Raw genomic sequence first — 20,801 nt, forward strand, 5'->3', positions numbered from 1 at the left:
CAGACTGACAGACTGACAGACTGACAGACTGACAGACTGACAGACTGACAGACAGACGGACAGACGGACTTCCGGGACCCACTTTTTTCGCATTGTCTATCATCGTAATGTCATGGAAAAATGTTATCTCAACTTTTTTTTTTTGTACGAATGCATAACTTGATATATAGTACCTATATCGCAAGTAAAAAAACAGCATATCACCCAAAGAAATGTTTATACCTATGCGGAATAATTTGATCAAGTGTCTACTTTATTTGAGAAGTTTGAGAAATTCCATTTTTTATCATCGCCAAACATCCGAAAACATTTTTTAATTTTATTTCTGAGCTCTATATGTAATTTTTTAAACTAGACATAAAATTTCATAAAATCGGACAATAGTTTTCGGAGTCCAAGATTATTTGCTCAATTGAGAATTGATCCCACTCAAAAGAACATGAATATAGAGCAGGTGAAACTGAAATTTCTACCGCTTTTATTTCGAGAAATTATATTTTGAAAATGAATATTCTTGACAATTAAAAAACAGTCATAATAAAGATACAATATCACCTTTCATTCTATACGTTACGTATATCAAGGTAAAGGTAACAAAGCGAATATAATTGTTACTTTATTGTTCCGTTTACCTAGCTACACCTTTTCAATATACCATTTCCCTTATTCAAACAAACAATGACTCAAATTGACCCTAACCAAAACTATAAATAAATGTATTTCAACTGACCAATTAAAGTTAGGGGTTGAATATCGAACGTTTCATTGGTCATCGCTAAAAACTGACCCTCACTATGTTCGAAAAGAAAATTAAAAGAAAAAAAAAAAATAACAAGGGGCCCTTTTCAATAGCAATTTAATTGTCTCATTTAACTATACCTAGCCAACTGCGTGCAACGTATTGGTGTGGTAGGTATTTTGTCAAAATTAATTATGCATTCATTTTTGTTGGAAAAATGAATGATCAATGATCAAAAAATCAACAATTCTTTTTCAATCAGATACTGAGTGGAGTGTATTAGGGTATTTTTATGGGCATGTTTTATTGTTAGCTACTATGTATGCAAGTTTGCCAAATTTTACACGGTAAATCACAACAAAAGATTGTTAAAATATACAAAAGTATTTGTTTGTTGTGTTTTAGGCTAGGCGCACACATGCGATTTTGATCGCGCGAATAAGATGACAAGAATTTCAATGACTGTAGACACAATTTTCAAATTTTTAATCGTGGGAAGCATGTGTGTTCACAGGCATTGAAATCCATGTGATCCATTTTTGCGACTGAATAATCGCGCGACTAAAATCACATGTGTGCGCCTAGCCTTAATGAGTAATTTTTTTACTTAACTTATTAATTTTTTCATTCTTTAACAAAAAACGAGAACCAAAAACGTTATAATAGAATTTCTTTCTCATTTATTTAGCTCCTTATTCCGATTCTTCTGTTCAGGATTAGTCATTTATTACTCAAGATATAGCAAAAATACTAAGAAGGCTTGTAAACAAAAAGCTTTGAAAAATCATACCTCGAAAACGTATCCGTTCTATTTCCCTACTTTCATTTTTAATGGTACACCAATTTTTTTTGTTAATTTTTTTTTATAACTTTTTTTTCATAATATAACTATTTTATTAAAAAAACGGTAGCGGGTCATAATTCTGCTTGTCAAAATTCTGTACGACAAAATTCTGTAGGGTCAAAAAACTGTAAGACCATAATTCTGTACGTCATTATACTGTAAATACAAAATTCTGTACGTCAAAATACTGTATTTTCAATACAGTATTTTTAAAGAAATTTCCTTTGATAAAAAAAACACTAAATAGTAACTTTAAATATAATTATTGACAGTAAAGTTGTAATTTTATACAAACATAATTATTAATGTAAAAAAGTGCGCGCGCACTTTTTTACATTATCAAAACGATATTTTTTACAGCATTTTTACAGAATTTTGATATACAGAATTTTGATGTACAGAATTTTGAAATACAGTATTTTGACCAACCAGAATTTTGACTTTCAGAATTTTGTTCGTACAGCATTTTGCACATACAGAATTTTGACATACAGTATTTTGGCATACAGTATTTTGAATACAGAATTTTGCAACATACAGAAATTCGACCCCAACCCAACCCAACCCTTAAAAAACAATTCTAACGATTCATTTTTTTTTTTTTTTTTTTGATAATTCTGTGTTTTTCAAGTAATCAAATGCCTTCTTTTTTAAGTCAAAATAAATTTTAACAAAAGCGTTTTGGAAAAAATTTGTTAAAAACAACAAAATCAATCTTGGGTGCAGAGGTTCACTTTCCCTAAATTCGCACATTCTCCTATTATAACCCGTTTTAAAATAATGATTTTACAAAAAATAAATTTTCTGAACATTTTCCTGAGCTTTTTTACAAATTTTTAATTGAATTAATGCACCTAATAACTTTTTTAACCATAAAAAATAGTTTTAGTTTGTTTGATCTGCTTACTTGATAAATTAAATAAAATTGATAAATTTTATTACTGATCAAAGCCAATTTAAAAACATGATTTGAATTTGAAAACGATTCAATAATAGTTCCATCACCCAGCTTTGTTTTTCAGAAAGGAAATAATGTTTTAATATTAACGTTGAGCACTGAAAAAATGTCTTTTCCCACAAAACATGTACCTAAATTAAATTTAAAAAAAAAATCAATGTTCTACAATTTACTTACCTTTAATATAGAAATTACAACGAGAATCAAGAATACTTATGAAAGAGTATGAACCAAATCTAGATTTGTACAAAAAAGCCTTTTATCTTATATCCAAACTATTTTACCATGAATTTAATGAATGCGATTTCTAAAAAAAATTATAGAAAAAAGACAAAACTACTTTACTTTGAAATATCTACTAAATTTTATTTCCACCGGAAGTCCATCAAGCTTTTTATCTACTTGTGATATCAGTTAAACAATATAATTTATATATATTTAATTAAAATATCTAAATAAATAAGTGTGTGTGTGGGGTTTTTTTTTCATTTTTAAAATATTTTTTAATGATAACAAAATGATCTACTATACTCCATTCGATACTCTAATAAATATTACATAAAATATAAATTATTAACTTCTACATTTTATTTATTTTTTTTTTGTTTTTTAATTTTATTTTACGAAAACAAAAATCTTCGCATGTTGTGTATTATTTTTCTTTGGTATTTTTGTGTGTAAAATTTAACTGTAAAAAGTAATCGCAAAAATTCAATATGTCTACAATTATTATTAATTTTGTGTATTAGTTATTTTTTGTTAATTTTTTCTTTTAGTTTAAACACGAAATGCATTAGTTACTTCAATACTAGGAAATATAGAAAAATCACTTTCAGCCGCTCGATGTGGATTACGTTTAAAATATTCACCTAATATATCTTGGGCCATCAATTCGGATTTAGTCTTAATATTTGTTTTAAATTTTCTATTATCTATGATATATGATAAAATCCAGTCATTTTTAAGCGTTTTAATATCCTTTTCGAGGCGTTCTAATTCTTTATCTCTCGGTTGTGGCACACTTATCGGTGTTAATTTCTTCAAGGCTAATTTTAATTCTTTCCCTTGTATTCGAATTCTTTCGTCACGTTCTTCTTTTAGGACAGTCTTTAGCAAAGATACTTCTTGCATTGAATTCAAATCATCTAATGTAGCAGTGCAAGCTTTCGATTTAAGATGATCTTTTAATTCCAAAGTCGCACTTTCCATTTTTGATATTTTTTCTTCCAATAAACTTATCGAATCGGCACATTGACGTTCACGGTTGTCGATATGCTCTTGAGTCTCATCGATACATTGTTTTAGATTTTCAATTGTCACATCAAAATCATGTTGAAGTTTCGTCAAGTTTCGTTCAGCCATATCTTTTCGAACTTGCATTTCCGAAAGTTCGTTAAGTTTCTTTTTCGAAGTTAATTTCAATTGTTTAATTTCAGCTTCACGATATTCTAATGCCGCTGTAAGTTTTTTAATCTCTTCAAGTTGTTGCTTCACTTGATTGGCCCGAATTAAAACTGGATTCGATCGAATGCACTTAGTTTGAGCATTATTAAGATTGGCCTTCTCAGCTTCTTGGATATTCTGTAAAATATGACTCATTTCTTCGTTAATAACATCGATAACAAATTGAAAATTCGTAACTGGACTTTTATCCGTCTCCTGATAAATCCTCGAACAATTCGAATACAACATCTTCCACAACACATCATGTGGAATCGAAACCTCCGACGAATCTTCACACTTCATCGATGAAATCTCATGAATTGCCTGCTTCGAGGTGCAGTGTAAAATCTGCAATAACTTTCCAAAAGTCTCATTTACAACTCGCATTCCATTAAATTGGTCCCTGGATATTGCATAAAATTCATATTTATGCTCTCGTGGTAACTTTCTTCGTAATGCTCTCAAATTAGCCTTGAATTTAGCTAAATTTTCCATCAAAAATTGCAACAAACAATACGAATCTGTAGTTTCTTGACCAATTTGTATCAAAGTTTGAATAATTCCAGCACTTGTCATAATCGAATCGCAACCTCTTTCAAAAGTCTCCACAATATCAGTGTAGAGTTGATGTTCATTGATTAAATCATTCGAATCCAAATGAATTATAGTCGAATACATGACACTAAAGAAATTCGAACATCTCTCAATGTCTTCGGTTGAAGAATTCTCATCGAGTTGTCCTGATTTGAGAAGTTCAATGATACCATCGATATATTTTTCATTATTCAACATTTCTGCTTTATAAATCGCAGCTCTCATTAAAGTTTCATGTTCACAATTATTTAATCCATAAATCATTTGATGTAAAATCATCTGAAGACTACTAACATGATAGAGACATCTCGAACGAAAAGCAAATCGATGAATTGAAAACCCTTCAAATATCGAATCTTTATCAAAGTCTACAGTCGATGGGAATTTCTCACGAATTTCATTCTGAATTATGTCCGATTTGAATATAAAACGATTCAGCAGCAGCTGAACTTGTATTGCATCGTAGTCTCCACCACGAACTTTGAAATCATCTGGCATAAAACTTAAAAGCAAATCACTAAGATCTCTAGTTTCTTGAAGCTGCATTTGGCTAAGCTGAACATCTATTGCACGGCTATAAGCTTTCGATTCGGTGAAAAGCTTAGTGAAATCAATTTTCGGTTCATTTTCTAGCGGAATTACAACAAAATCATCTGCAGCTGCTTCGAGATCTTTTTCCCTAGCTGTCAGTTGTTCATTTAAGATTTTCACCAGCTCACGGAATTTTATAATTGTGATGTCCCGGTCGTAGATAGTCTCCAAAGCGGCATCTTTATCACGAAGAAGTGCTTTGTTGGTTGCCCCAAGCATATCGATTTCTTCCCGTAAATCCATCTCCAAATCATGATTACTTTCGATAATTTGCTCATGAATTTCTTCTAGAGCTTCTAATTCAGCAACCTCTTCTTCCATCAATTTTACACGTTCTTCTAACTCAAGTTTACTCTCCGTCAAAGACTCAACCATAGATTCAGCTCCCAATGCTGCGTCAACCTGCTCATGTAAATCCATAATCTGGAATTCCATTGCATCAATACGCATCGATAACTTGACTTTAGTCTTCTGAAGCTCAGTAATTTCGGAAGCTTTAGTCTCCAATTCTTTATTGACCTTTTGTAGTTCTTGTTTATCCTGAGCAATGACATCTCTCAACCGAATTACAGTCTCTTTTAAACGATGATTGTGTTGTTGAAGTTTCTTTAACTCACCGCTAGATGGAATTGCAATCTCAGTCGATGACAAATGACTGTCACTATTTTCATTTTTCAAAATCTCAACATCTAAAACAAGCTCTTCGATACGTTCCAATGCAATATCCAATTCCATTTGCAAAGTATCAGCTTTTTCTTCAGCCATTTCTTTGTCAAGTGTCAAAAGTTCTACATTTTCTGACAGTTCATTGAATTCTTGTAAACATCGACTTTTAGCTTCTTGAGTTTCTCTAGCTTCTTGACGAACTCTCTGTAACTCACGTTGCAAATTCGCATGAGATTCCATGATTTTTATCTTAAATTCTAACAATTGTTCACATTGAATTTTAAGCTTGTCACATTCTTGAAGTTTACGCTTTTCATCTTGTCTCTGACGTTTGATAAGCTCAAGTTCTTGTGACAGATCTCTAACCTCAACTTTCAAATCATCAACAATTTTTTGCTCTTCATTGTTTATCATGCTAAACGATGGCGATCTCATTGGTTGCCCTGGGGTAAATTGCGGTCGTAAAATCTCCAAAAAACCAGTCTCCACAAAACCAAAAGACTCGGATGGTGAAACTGTGGTTTTACTACGAAGATGCTCGGAGTGCGTTGGTGAACTCAATAAACTTTGACTGCTAGAAGAAAGAAAACTTTTAGTACGATTTAATTTGGTTGTTTTTGGCGCTATTGGAACATGTCCATAGTCACTACTTCTTGTTGAATGAGGAGCAGGGGCATGAGCTGGAGCCGGAGCAGGAGTATTATTATGAGGAACAACATCCACAGTTGGAATCAATTGACTTGGACGTACAAAAACACCATGATTATCGGCACACTTGAAATAACTATAACCTTTTATAGTGCCATTGTTTTTTCCTTTCGGTTCATCGAGTATAACGCCCACCCATTTTCCTGCAGCAAAATTTGTTACCCCAACATAAGCAACTCGTCCTTTGGTATTCCTTCCAAGAATCTGAACTGTTTGGCCCACTTTGAGTGTTCTATCGGTGGATACGGATGAGGACATGTTTTATCTTTTTTTTCGTGTTTAGTAGCTTTGAATGCACTTTTAATTTTTTTTTGATGGATTTGTGGATAAATCGCTTCGTGTAAATTGCAAACAAAACTAAAAAAAAGTAAACTTTCAGTGATGTCCCATCATAATTATTTATTGCCTTTAGAATTTTATATTAGTTATATTTCTAACTACAGCGCGAATATTTTTAATTTTAAATTAGTTTAATTTACTTAATTTTATTAATTATATAGAAAAAAATAAATGTTTAATAGTTTTATAATAGCAAAAAGCCACGATATGCCAAAAATCACACGCAAATAAAAAATGGCCGCTGATTGTGCAACCGTAGTATACGATTATAGAATGCAAATGTAACTTTTATCTGTGTATGTGTGTATTACACATGTATATCACTATGTTTTAAAATGGCTATGTATAGATTTTTTGCTAGTAAATTAATTTTAATCCTATACGCGCTTAAATCAAAAACTATACTAAATCGATTAAAAGCAAAATATAAAAAACAACTAACCACACATTTTTTTGAGGAGGAGGAAGTATATATCCTATATTCACCGCAAACAATGCGCTTTTTTTTTCTTAAGATTTGACATTTTAAAAATAAACTTTTGACATTTTAAATTTTTTCTTCGATATTTATACTCATCTCACACACACAATTTTTTACCTTTTATCTTTGCATCAATTTGCCACCCATTTTTCCTTCCTTTGAAACTTTCACTTTTTCTGTTTTGAAATTGTTAGATTTTTTCATATGTATAATTTTTTGAACACACTTCCGGTTGATTTAGTAACAATAATTTGACAGATCATTAAATCACCACAAATGTCATTTACAAAACTCTTCGCAATTTTTAAATAATTTAAAAACTTTTTGAGGTTAAAACAAAAAATTGAAAAATGAAATAATGATTCTCGCGTAGTATAAATTTATCAAAATTTTAAAATTTTAAAATGCGCACAATCCGTAATTTTCTATATGAATGTTGTTGGAAAGTTGAAACTTTCAAGTTTTATTCAACACACTAGCACAACACGTTTTTTTTTTTTTTTTTTGTTTTGTTATCTTGCATTGATGGGGGAAACTTTATAATGTCAAAGGTATGGTGAGTGGGTGGCTCTACCAACCATCAGTAAGCTATTCAAAATGGGGGTTTTTCACAGACCCATTTTGATAAGTTTTAAAATTTGACAACAAAAATTTTAAAATGAATCCGCCACATCGCGCGGTATCGGTGCGCACGCATTGAAAACTCGAACGAAATATACAGCTTTTGGCAGAGTGTGAAGAATATAATTTTTTAGATCCGATTTTTAAGGGGTACAATATTCAACTGAAATGCTGAAAAAAAGCATCCCTTTCGGAGGAACAGAATAAAATACAGAGAGAGTAGGTACACTGTTGGGTTAAAAGTGGTAGAAAAAACGGGTTGCTGTCAAAAAATGGACCGGTGTACAATATTCAACACATTCGTCGTTTTTTTTTTTACAGTTAGGTACTGACTTGTCTGTGCAACCCTATTTTTTTTTAAAGTAAGCATCCTTTTAATAAAATCCACACACACTCTTATGAGAAAAACTATGCTTCGTCACGATGATGTGTGAGAGATGGATATTCTCGATTCATATGTGTGTATTATCAAAAAGGATCTTTTCCCCGATTTCTTTTTTTTTTTTGCTTGATTTTTTTGTTTTCTGGATGTGAATGATTTTTTAAAAGGTCCTTTCTTAATCCAAAGGTTCACGCGCAGGATGCACCCCTTCGTTAAAAAATGGGTAGACTTCCCTTTTTTATACCGATTTTTTTTTTATTTATTTTTAGTTTTTCATATGTGTAGAATTTTTGCGTCGTCATCATCATAGTAATCATCGCATCATCTTCAATCTAGAATTTCGGCAGGATATAATTCTAGGACGAACTATTTACTTCTATAAAAGTACATAAAAATGTGTACCTACTTACACCCATAGGCGCGTTTTTTTTCTAACTTTTTTTTTTTTTTTAATTGAAAGGATACACTGATGATGGATCCTTTGGAACGGATAACGCACCTTTAGCATCCATATATCCTTTATGTGTGTCGGTTTACAACAACGAATATAAAAAAAAATGAAGGGTTTTGAATTTCGCGCGCGTTCGTTTCCCCTTTTTTGTGTTTGTTGTAAAGAATTCTATTGTTCCTGGATGTCGTGTGAAGGGTTTAGAAGAGAAGCGGTACCTATATAGTTATTGCATAAGAGAGAGGGTTTTAACCAGGGTGATCTTGTATAAGTAAAAGAAGTTTTATCAGCTGGCTTTTGGAAAGATTGAGTGTTTTTTATATTTTTTTTGAAATTTTGTAAAGTAGGCAAACAACTAGAACTCTCTTTTGATAAAAATATGTATGTTATTTCCTTGGCAGACGTTAATTTGAATAAGAATAGAATTTAAATTTTATATAAAGGACATTTCTATTTATATCAAAACCTTATGTGTCTGTAGATTTGTTTTTTCTTTTTTATTTCAATTTTTTTTTTTTTTTGTAATAAAGTGTCTTTTGAGATTTTTTTTTCTTTTATATGTATATTTTCATATCATATTGCATAAGTCCTTTAGTTTTTTTTTCTTCTTTGACTAAATTTTTTGTTTGAAGAAACAATATGTTGTTGAGATTTATGGTAAAGTGGCGCGTAAACCTTTTTTTTTTTTTCTTATATCGGATATCCCGAGTTGATTGTAAGGATACATAATGTCGCAAAGTGTGTTTTTTTTTTCAAACAAAAACAAAAGGTCATGAATTAAGTTTATTATTGAGGGTCATTAGCACTCTGTTGATCATTTTATGAGAGATGGGATAAGGGAAGCTGTGTTATAAATGTGTACTTACCTACCTTTCTATGCATAAATTAAGAGGGATGATGTTATGTTTGAAGGCGAGATTTTGTCGCTATATTGATGTGTGCATATCTACTTGAGAGTGATATAGATACCAATCTATAGGATATACAGTTTGGAAATGAAGTAGATTGGTAGTTATCTATTATTCTGTGTATCTAAACATGAAAATTTTTATTGTTCACTGAAGCTACATAAGAATCGTTTTCTGTGTTATTTATACTTAAAACTAATTTACTTTTTATAGAGTACAAGTGTAGGTACCTTAATTTCAACTTTATTGATGATTATAATTGTTTGTATACTGCAGAAGTTCTATACGCATCACTTTTATAGACTGAAAAATATTGGACAAACAAACTACATAGAATTTTCAAATTTGGCCTTATACTCATTTTCCTTACGTTATTTCCAAATTGAATTTATTTCTGTTTTTGGGGGCAAAACTAATAAATACAAAACACAAACAACTTTAAAACTTATAATAAACAATACGGTTTGAAGTTGTTCTAAATTTCAACATAGAACAATTTTAAATTTATTTTCTTCAAATACTGTATTTAAACTACACAGAACTTTTTTGCACAAATCTCTCAACATGAAACCATTTGAAATTGAACTTTTATCAACTAAATATTAAAAGAACTACAAGGTTTTTGCTAAACAACAAAATCCTTTTCTTTATCTTTCTCTTGAATTAAAAAAAAAAGTAATCCAAATACAACTCGAGATTTTTTAGGGTTATTTTATAAGATTAAATCAATAGACTTCAATTCTACATAATGTTACTATTTTATCCAAAAACCAGCTTTAAAAAACTTTGAGACCGACTTTCTCAAAACAAAAGCAAAATATTTATAGTTTTCAACATTCGAATTTAAGTGCCTCCAGTTTTTGTCTCTACTTTGCCATTAACGAGGCTTTAATTTGGAAAATTATTGTGTGTAACACGTCTTGCTCCGTAGTAAGTACACCGAAAAAGTATACATTTTTAATAATAAAAAAAAAAAACAAAAATAAAAACACGTTTGCTTTCGATGTTCAAAGACTATTATTTCCTATAGCTTCTTCATAACGAATCTTTTATGGAATAAATGTGCTCTTAGTTTACTATGAAAGTAGGCTTGTTTCCTTTTATATTATTTAAAAAAATAACTCACTTATTTATTTTATCATAACTGGTGGAGCAGACAATTACCTACACAACTTTTTTACATATCGTCGGTAACGCGTGCAAATTGTGTAACTTCATTGTACCAAATTTTACAAGAGAGCAAAACAAACTTCTTGTGTTCAGAATAAGGTATTTTTTTTTCAATAATTCTGAATAATTTTAACTATACATAAATAAATAAAATTGTAATAAATGTTTAGTTCAAATCTTACATTGGTGATTAAAGATTTTAATATCACTCCTTAGAAAAATATTTATATGCGAAAAAGTTGTATAAATCTCTGATCGGCAAGTTTTTAACCTTGACACTTTTCTTACTTACAACATCATTATTTGTAAAAAGAAGAGCATTTACTTACTGTGCAGTATATTCAATACTTATTTACTTACTTTATACTCAAGTTATTTTGTTTTTATTGAGAAATTAAAATAATTAAATAAAAAATAAGAACAAACATTGAAATCAAGTTCGCTGCTCAGCTCTTTTGTTTAAACGTGTTCCAATAATTTTTCTTGCCATAAAGCGCTTATTTATCTTTTTTTCAAGCTCAAGTTGTAGATATTACCTAAAAAAAAAAGATATTTTAATGAAAGTAATAGTTGTTTAACTCGTTTTAACTCGAGATATGAGGTGTTCAAAATAATACGGCATTTTTCCATTTTTTCCTTAAGTTGGACTTGGATTTTTTTTTCGAAACAGTATTTCAGAGGAATTTTCTGGAAATGGCTTTGTTGAAGGAAATAATGCTTTAAATACTTATAAATGCTTTCTAAACTCAAACCAAACCGCAGTATCTTAAAAATCAACAAATAAAAAAAAAGAACTTAAAGTATTTGAATCCAGACCACTGTCAAACATGGATAATTTTAAACAAACTAAGTGAATGTTTTCTTTCTCGAAAATTCATAACATAACCCAGTTTCAAATCTCTTTTGAAATTTCCAAAACCCGATCATGTACAAGTACATCTCTTTAAAAACTATAATAAGAACCCTCAAAAACATGCAATAACATTAGTAACAAAAGAATTTTATCAAAAGATGCGTACACCTATTTTTTATTAGACAAAAGATACCAACAAAAATCAAATCCAATAATATAAGGGTCACTAAACCATCGATTCGTATTCAACTAAATCACAAAACCGTAAGTAATTGAAGGAGAGAGTTGCAAACATTACGTTTGTGCCCTTTTTTTTGCGCAAAAAATAGATTTTTTTCCCTCATTTTTTATTTTCTAGTAATTTTGGGTTAAAATAAATGATTTTAGTGAAAAAGAGGGGGCACAACTGAGAGTGCACCCTATCTCAATCCACAGTGAGTATTTTTTTTTCTAGCCTGCTAAATATTTTGCCTTCGATTTCGTGACTCAGTAGTTTTATTAGATATATGTGAATTGGGAAATTTTTGAAATATGACAATTTGATTGAAAATTGATAAAAAAGATAGAAAAAATAAAAAAAAAAACTTTTCTCTTAGGGTGCAATTTTTTTAATCACATTTTTTTTTTCAATTTTAAATAAGTTACGGTTATTTTTTTTTTGTTGTCTTTTCATTTCTTCCTTTAAACTCCAGATGCAGACACATCATGTAGGTAATATTAGCCTTGGCAGGGTGCAGCGGATGCATCACCCTTATAATGTTGTTTATGATGAGAATGTGATCTTAAGATGCAAAGATTCACACATACCTAGTTTTATATGCATTTCAAGATCAAACATATTACGAAAACTAGGGCGAGGAAGAACAAATTATACAGACGTTCTTCTTGTTTCCCTTTAAAAAATTCTCATGCACTTTGATTACATTTTTTGTTCTTAAATGTAATATAATGCATCTTTTTTTAAAGCCAAGGGAATTGTATACACTCAAAGACACCTATTGTGTTTTGAATATACAACATTATATTCACAAGGTACATTTGCATATAGATGAAAAAAGGAAATGTTGCATTTCGCAATTTTCCGGTGCGTTTTTTTTAGGATTGTTGCATTTAAACATTAGCCAAACTTTTTACAAGTTAATGAGAAAATTTTCCAATAGAAATATTCATTTTAGTATTTATAGTGGCTAATTGCTTCGTTCAAAAGGATATTTGAAGACAAACGCATCTGGGCATGATAACGTGATTGTCAACTGTTTGCATCACGTTACTCACCTAGATTTTTGTTTTCGAACAAAAAAGAATCATCTAAATTGGTCCAGTCGTTCTCGAGTTTTGATGAGTCTTACGCACATCAATATAGATTTATGTAATTGAACTTTAAGGAAAATCGATTGACTAATGGTATAAAACACATTTCTAGGACCAGAGGTTCAGTCAGGACATGCATGCGTTTTTAGGTTTTATTTTATTTTTCATGCTTTTTCTAGTTTGTTTTAATAAAACCCAAAAGAAGCATGCATGTACTGACTAATGTCAAAATAAAAATCTGAATAATTAAGCGGATTTTTGTTTTCATTATTTTGAAATAATTCTACCTGGTTTTTGGGTAGGTTTAAAACTGCCCGTTTTAACCGACTAAAAAAAAACTAAAGGCGATTTTCCCTAGTACAAGATTGGACAAAAATTTACAAAGTAAAGCATATTGCTGAACGAAACAAACATACATACAAAAATGTTAATTAAAATCCTTCGAGTCGTTTTTTGAGAAAAGTTTGTTTTCTATTTTGGTCATATGCTAGGTGGTTAACAGTGGCGTATTGAGGGGGGGGGGGCTCAGGGCGCTCAAGTCCCCTCCAAGCCTTCAAGATCATGTTATTATTTAACTGATTTCATCATAATGTACATGATTAACTGAAACTTGTTCGTAAATCTTAGAGATTTAGAGGCAGCACAGATGTTCGAGTCACCTTCAAATTCTGAAACGGCTGTTTGTGTTTGTTTGAGAAGAGCCTTAGCTGATGTTGAGGGTTGGTGTAGTTTTTTTTTCGGATTTTAATCCAATTCCGAATCCTTCAGATCATTTTTTTTAGTATTTTGACCATTAAATTTTGCAAAATTTATTATGCAATCTCAAAACGTTGTATTTGATCGTCTTAAGTATATTTACTTTTTTTTTTAATAATATTTTTCTCAAAGATATTGGAAATAGAAATTTTTGATATCTCAAAATCATTATGCAAATTCCAGTTTGCGTTTCTGATTTTGATTAAAAAAGCAACATATTACGGAGAAACATATACGAGTAGTAGGTATATTTTGGATTAAACATCAAAAAGAATTTCATTCAAAATTAGCTTTTCAGACCTTCACGTTCTGCATTTCACTTTTTGCGTATTCACTTGCCGAAAGTAAAATTAGGCGTTCTGCATTTAATCACTCATTTAGATTTTCTGATCGTATTAAATTCACTATGTTTCTGTAATTTGGGGGCTTTTTTCAATGAATCTGCAATTGACAAAGCAACAGTAATTTTACTTTAGAACAAAATAAAAATGGAAGATCCTTCAGTTTTGACAGTTCGAAGCAATTTCGAAGTTTTTGAAATCGATCGAAATGAAGAATATATTAATATTTCATTTCTCGTGAAATTGAAAAGTAAATTGAATTCACTTTCGGTCGAATTGCGGAACATGGGCATATATATCGAAAATAGTGATGAGTATAGCTCAAAAACTATAGACGTACCTAATAGGAATAAATCTGTAAACAGTTTTGGATTCAGCTCATGACAAATGTCGAACGAAATAAAGTGTTTTTTAAGAATGACTTGCTGTTTGTGTAAAATGTTTGCGACACAAAAACTTTGAAAAATCATTAGGTACTCTGAATGTGAAAGGAGGAGACAGTAGTACGAAGCAGTTAAATGCTACTATACCTATACCACTTTCAGTACCGCAGCACAACGCTTCCCTCTCGATCAAAGATGAATAAAAAATAATAGAAACATTTTTCGTACATTTAGGTACCCTCTAAAAAGTTTTTGAAAAATGATCCAGCCCCCTCCAAATTATTTTCTGGATACTCCACTGGTGGTTAATTTGTTTCCTTAAAAAAATTGCTTGAACTGAACTAATCACTGCACAACTGATCATAGAACAAGTAATCATTACCAGCCCATCAAAAGACAGTTCATCATATGAAACATTTTTCATCAAGAAAAAAAAAAAAACATTTAAGAGGGTCCCTTCTCAAAAGAATAACATTCATATAAATTGAACTAAAAATTAATTTGTTCCAATTAAATCTTGTGATGACATTTTCTCAGGATAGGCTGCCCATGATGAGTTGCCAAATGATGATTTGTGGTGTGATAAGTTGGGTTGATTCGAAAAAACAAATTACTGACACACTAGGCAAAATCCAAATTATGTTTTTTTTTTTAAATTAAGAAACGTTTCTTGTTTCTTGGACGCCAGTGTAATATATTTATCTTCTTTTCGAATATGGCGACATCTGTATAGTTTTTTTTCCATTTAAATAACAGTATTCCTCAGACATCAACCAAGCATCAACAAAAACCGTATAGAAATACTGCTGGTGAATTTTGAAATTCAATTCAAGAACCATTTTATAAAGTAGTATATTTTTCATCCCGTTATTATTTAATGAAAATTTCCCAAACAAGTGGTTGAAAATGCCGAAGGAAAATTTGAAATGTATTAACAAGGGAAGAAAAAATGCACAACAATACCAAACCGTGTAAAAAAATATACCTTAGGATAGGGATTTCATTCGTATATCAACAAAGCTAGGATAATGGTTGAAAATAGAAAATCAGCTCAAACACTGACTGGGGTGTAAAATAAACGCATAATTACATACATATTTAAAAAAGTGTTTTGAATTTCATCATAATTTAACGTTTTAGGCAAAAAAGTGGTGGTTAATTTTTGTACTCTGCATTGAATTTGCTGTCAATTTTGTTATTCGAATAAAATTTTAAAATTATTAGAGTTCAATAAAGAATTTATGTAATTTTAAAACTGACCGTGAAGTGAGTGACATTGAAAAACTACAGATGACAGACAGTAAATTACCTAATCATTAATCTTAATTAAAGTTAAATACCTAATTTATTGAAATTGCAAAATAAAACATTTTCTATTCCTAATGTTGTAGATAATGTTAATGTTTCTGATCTAATAATGTCTTTATTATTTTAAAGCAATGAAAGTGACAAAACAATCATTAGTTTGAAGTGTGATTTTGTGAATTATGAGCTTATAATTCCTATAAAGTGTTCAACAAAGAAGCTCCATAAAAGGTATGTACCGTTAAACCGCCTATAAAAATATTACACTCATCGATATTAAAATAACTTTGTTACGAATTCTGTCGAAATAGTCCAAAAACCAAAACAACCCAGATAAACGTCTCCTGACCTATTTCCAATTAGTTCGTCTTTACATCTGATTCATACCTAAGTACCGAAGATTATCTATGTGGATTACATACCTCTTCAAGGTCACGTATACATGTTGTATTCGTCATTTCTTACAAAAATAAAAACTCAACAGTGTAATGGTTGATGGGGGTGGGTGGAATATTGCACATTTATTGATGAAAGTGAAATCATTCTTTCAGTTTGAATAATAACAAAATATTATTCTGATGTACAGTTATTATAAGCAGTCGTGGCCGAGCGGTTAAGGCGTCTGACTAGAAATCAGATTCCCTCTGGGAGCGTAGGTTCGAATCCTACCGACTGCGAAGTGAATTTTTTTTTTTTTAATTTTTGGTTCATATCGTATCAACATCGATTTTAAAAGCGAACAATTTATTAAAGTTTTTGCCACTAGAAAAAGTTAGATAATTGAAAGGAAATAATTGGGATTGAAATTTGATTACAGTTAATGTGATAGTAGGGCATTTTGGAAGGTTAGAATTATTGTAAATGATGTTTTTTTTTTTATTAAATCCGGTGTTTAAAAAATATTTATTGCTTAAGAAAAACTTATCATATCGACGTGCCTGAAAAAAATCATAAAGTGCGTTTTGTTAAAAGCCACTATTTGATTTATTTTATAAAGATGAATTTTAGAAACAAATTCAAAACCGTGTGTTAGAGCATGTTCTTTAAATAACACATTTCACATTTTTACTTTAAAAAAAAAATTCAAATTTTTTTAAGAATCCCAAAATTATTTTTTGGAAAATTTTATTTTTGGTTTATATAAACACTGTACAAGTGCTTTTATTTAAAAAAATTCAGATTCAATTTTCTATGAGAAATACAAACCTGCCTACCGATTTTTTGAAAAAAAAAACTTTTTTGTATTAAAAGAGAGGCCTTGTCTAAAAATAAATGCTTCAATTTTTTGGTCAAAATCATGGGATTTTTTGAGAAAATTAAGCTTTTCCAAAATGATTCGAATTCGAATATTACGATAATAAGGATTGCGAAAAAATGGATCTCACAATTCTGTTAGTCTCTCTGGTCAGTCTATATCTCTCTTGAAGTAAAACCTAAGCTACTGACAGTTTTTGATAATTCCCTAGAGGAGAAATTTAATATTTTTTAAGGACGTTTGTTCTAATGACTAAAATGGAAAAAATTACTTTCTTTCAATAACAGCTCTAACGATTTTGATTTTAAAGTTCAAGTGACCTCAATTCCTGATGAGCCCACTGTCGTACCTGGGCGAAACGCTTTATAAATTTGGAGTTGAGGTCACTTGAACTGAATTATATTCAATAGCTCCACTTAAAATAAAAATAATTTTAATAATTTTATATTACATATTTTTGTTATTTTTTCTTCATTACTAACGATTTTGGTTTAAAAAATACGTGTACTTTGGCAAATAAAGTAAAGAAAGCAAAATGTCTTAAAGTTTTCAAAACCCTCAGTTTTGAATCTTTAAATAAAATCATTTTTTTTTTGAAAAATCAATTTTTTGAAAACGGCTTGGTAATTTTAATTTTTGAAATTTTGTTTTTAATTATGTTTTAATTTAATGTTTTTAATAGGTACTTTCTACAAAATAGCAAACCGACATTTTTTTTGGTAATTGGTGGAAATTCAAAAAACTCTTTGCTATACAAAAAATAAGAAAGAATACTCAGTTTAGAAAATTAATTTTTAAAAGAGTGAATTTTAAATCCTTTTTACCTACTGAATTAAAGAACGTTAGAAAAAAAAAATTACTGGATTGTCCATTTTGGTTGTAAGCCAGTGTATTGCAAGTACAAATTTGGATGTGAAAGAAACTGCTGGGTTACAGTTTCACTGAAAAAAAAATCGTTATTTAAATTTCAAAAAAGAACTTAAATTTTTGAGGCATATAATAAATTGCCCACTTCTACCCCTAATTACCTTTTTTTACCATCATCTTCTTTGAAAATAAGCGCGGTAAATATTTTCGTTACTCATTGTATTTTCGCTATTTGTCCACAAAAAAAATAAACACAAATGTGACATACTAGCACACTTATCATTTAAGTTCAAGCAACTCATTAAATTGATTGCATTATTGATAAAGTGATAGGAGTGTACCCATACGTGTATTTATTACTACACCGGATGAACTGATTATTACATCGACACCGTACAATTTTCTCGTGAGTTTAATTTTGCATTATATTGGTTGAATAGTATCTAAATAATGCACCTTTAAGTAGCGGCACCTCCCTGGTTCTTCAATAGTAATTTCTTTCTCCATTATAGTGAATGTTACATGTAACAATAACTTACTTATGGGAATTGTATGCCTTTCTTTCTTAATAATAGTAGGTACCTACGATATATTCTAGTAAATATAATCTCATGGGACATAATTATTTCGAAATGCACTTTTACTCATTTATTGTATTTTCTTTTTGTTGCAAAAAAAAAAAAAATGGTCAATCTGCTGCGACTGTACGTGGTCTTTTCCTTACCGGTATTTCAATCAAAAAAACACATAATTCAAAGATGATCGTGAAATTTCAGGTTCAGATATCTAAACTTGTTTCTGGCCATAGTGCAAACTAGTGGAACAGAAATAATCAAGCAATACACTACGTGCCAATATGCACATCCACATTATGTTGCGATGTGCGTTTTTCATGATTCATTAGAGGTTTTTTTTTGAACTTATTTTAAGCTCTCTTGACCGGCATGTAGTCTATAAAGTTAATTGACTCAAGATCGCCAATTCATTTGGAAAGTACAGAAAATAAAAACGTACACTCATTTGTAATTGTTTTTGTTTTTTGTTCTCTTTAAAGTTCCCAGGCCTATTTTTAAATTATAATAAAAATAAAAATTTGTATGAATGGATTTGATTGATTTTTTTTTTTTATTAATTTAAAATGCTGATGGAATTCATTGATTATGGTAATTGATTTTTTATTGATAAGAAAACGAAGAGTAGGTAAAATATTTTATTGTGGATTGTCTGCATTTTTACTCAGTGATATAATTAAATAATATGGTATCAACAAAATTAAGAGTAGGTATTGCCAGGAGTATTGGCCAGGAAAAATTAGGTAAAACCCGATGATTCTGAAGTTTTAAAAATAAGTGAATTTCCTTACTCAGGTTTCTATATAGTTTTAACTTAATTTGATATTAATATTTTTTCTTATATTTATTCATATGAAATTCACCTTTGTGTTATTGTCAAAAAAAAATTCATAAAGCCGGCTTTTTGAGCAAATTTTGCTATCCAAATTTTGTTTGCATACATCACTAAGCAGATAACGCACCTCCAAAAATCTAAACTGATTTTGGAGTCTTCCTCTTCTGTTATGTTTATCCACACGTTTTTAAGTATTATGTCCTCATCATACAAATTTCAAACTCGAACTTGTTTGCAAAAAAAAGTTATAAGCGTGTTACCAAAAATACAACCAGTTTCTAATGATGAAAAAATTCTATATTTGGCAAAATAATGGTCATCATGCGCATACACTAAATTAAGGTTTTAACAAATAAATTTATGACCAAAACTATAAGAGTATTGATCTTTAAGTTAATTGAATGATTTTTTTTTCTTTTGATCATTTGAAATGTTGCTGAGTGAAAGTTTTAAATGGACATTTATTGAATCGTGGTACAGGTGGAACAGGTACAATACAATACAAATATGGGTTAAGAGTGACCATATTTTATACACTACTTATGTATTTGATTTGTGATAGTTGACAGTCACATTGCAATATTTTCTTGTTGCTTTATGAGCTATAGAGCAATGTGACTGGCAACTTTTGTAAATCACATTAGTCAATTTATTACTAGATAATGTTTCTCATTTATTAAAAAAAAAAAAGAATTAAAGGTATTTTTTAACAAGTATTTTCGAGTTTCTTTCGGTTAGAGAATTACTCCTTTAAAAAGTTAAAATTCAGCTCATAGAAAGTTGGCATTTCAGTCAAAAACAATTTTGAGAGTTTAAAAAAACATAGGTATGGTCACCATAATGCATTTCATCGACCGGTCTTTGATGATCTGGTGGATGCTTCGGTGCAATGATCACCCTTTTTCTTCATTCAAGTGCGACGACCGACTTTAAAAACCAGTTTTTTTTTATTCCTGAAAATAAGTAGGTACATAGAGATATAAATATACCTTATTTATCTTTAACTTTATACTGTCTGCCTCACCTTTCTACATGATTTGACTTTAATCGTACAGGTATTTTCTATACAAAAAATATAGGGGGTCATGGAGGAAATCAATGTCAATAACTTGTCATTGTAACCAGATTGCAATAATGACAAACATTTGTAACATAATTATTCTGTAAGATCAAAAACGTTTGGTTTATTGATTTAATTCATAAGACATGCTTGTAAATTTTTAAAGATACATAATTGACGTCAAGAATGAGAAATTGAAATATCAATTACACACAAAATTGATAGTAAAATCAGAAGTTGGAGCAATCTTTGTATCTTACTACGAGTTTATCAAATACAAATAGGATTTCAAGCAGAGTTCGGGAAAAGGGTGTTTCTTTTTCAGCCTTAGCTTTATAAAAAAAAATTAATATGCACGACTGGGTCGCACG

At 30.0% G+C, this 20,801-nt stretch overlaps 2 protein-coding genes and 1 non-coding gene across 3 annotated transcripts in view; 2 read left to right on the top strand and 1 right to left on the bottom strand.

Annotated features, from left to right (window-relative positions):
- Nucleotides 1-3,145: 3,145 nt before the first annotated feature.
- LOC129919834 (dynactin subunit 1-like) lies at nt 3,146-7,001 on the bottom strand. Its single transcript, XM_056000906.1, has one exon. The coding sequence runs from the start codon at nt 6,799-6,801 to the stop codon at nt 3,319-3,321; it is 3,483 nt and encodes a 1,160-aa protein (XP_055856881.1). The 5' UTR covers nt 6,802-7,001; the 3' UTR covers nt 3,146-3,318.
- Nucleotides 7,002-16,054: 9,053 nt separating this feature from the next.
- LOC129918047 (protein I'm not dead yet-like) overlaps nt 16,055-20,801 on the top strand; it is a 52,278-nt gene continuing 47,531 nt past the window's right edge. Inside the window, exon 1 of the mRNA XM_055998365.1 lies at nt 16,055-16,072. The gene's annotated coding sequence lies outside the window, so the exon portion shown is untranslated. The remainder of the gene's footprint in view (nt 16,073-20,801) is intronic.
- On the top strand, nt 16,437-16,518 carry Trnas-aga (transfer RNA serine (anticodon AGA)). Its single transcript has one exon. It is a non-coding gene; the product is annotated as a tRNA-Ser (tRNA).

Source organism: Episyrphus balteatus, chromosome 4, assembly GCF_945859705.1.
Source record: "Episyrphus balteatus chromosome 4, idEpiBalt1.1, whole genome shotgun sequence".
NCBI classification, from domain to species: Eukaryota; Metazoa; Arthropoda; class Insecta; order Diptera; family Syrphidae; genus Episyrphus; species Episyrphus balteatus.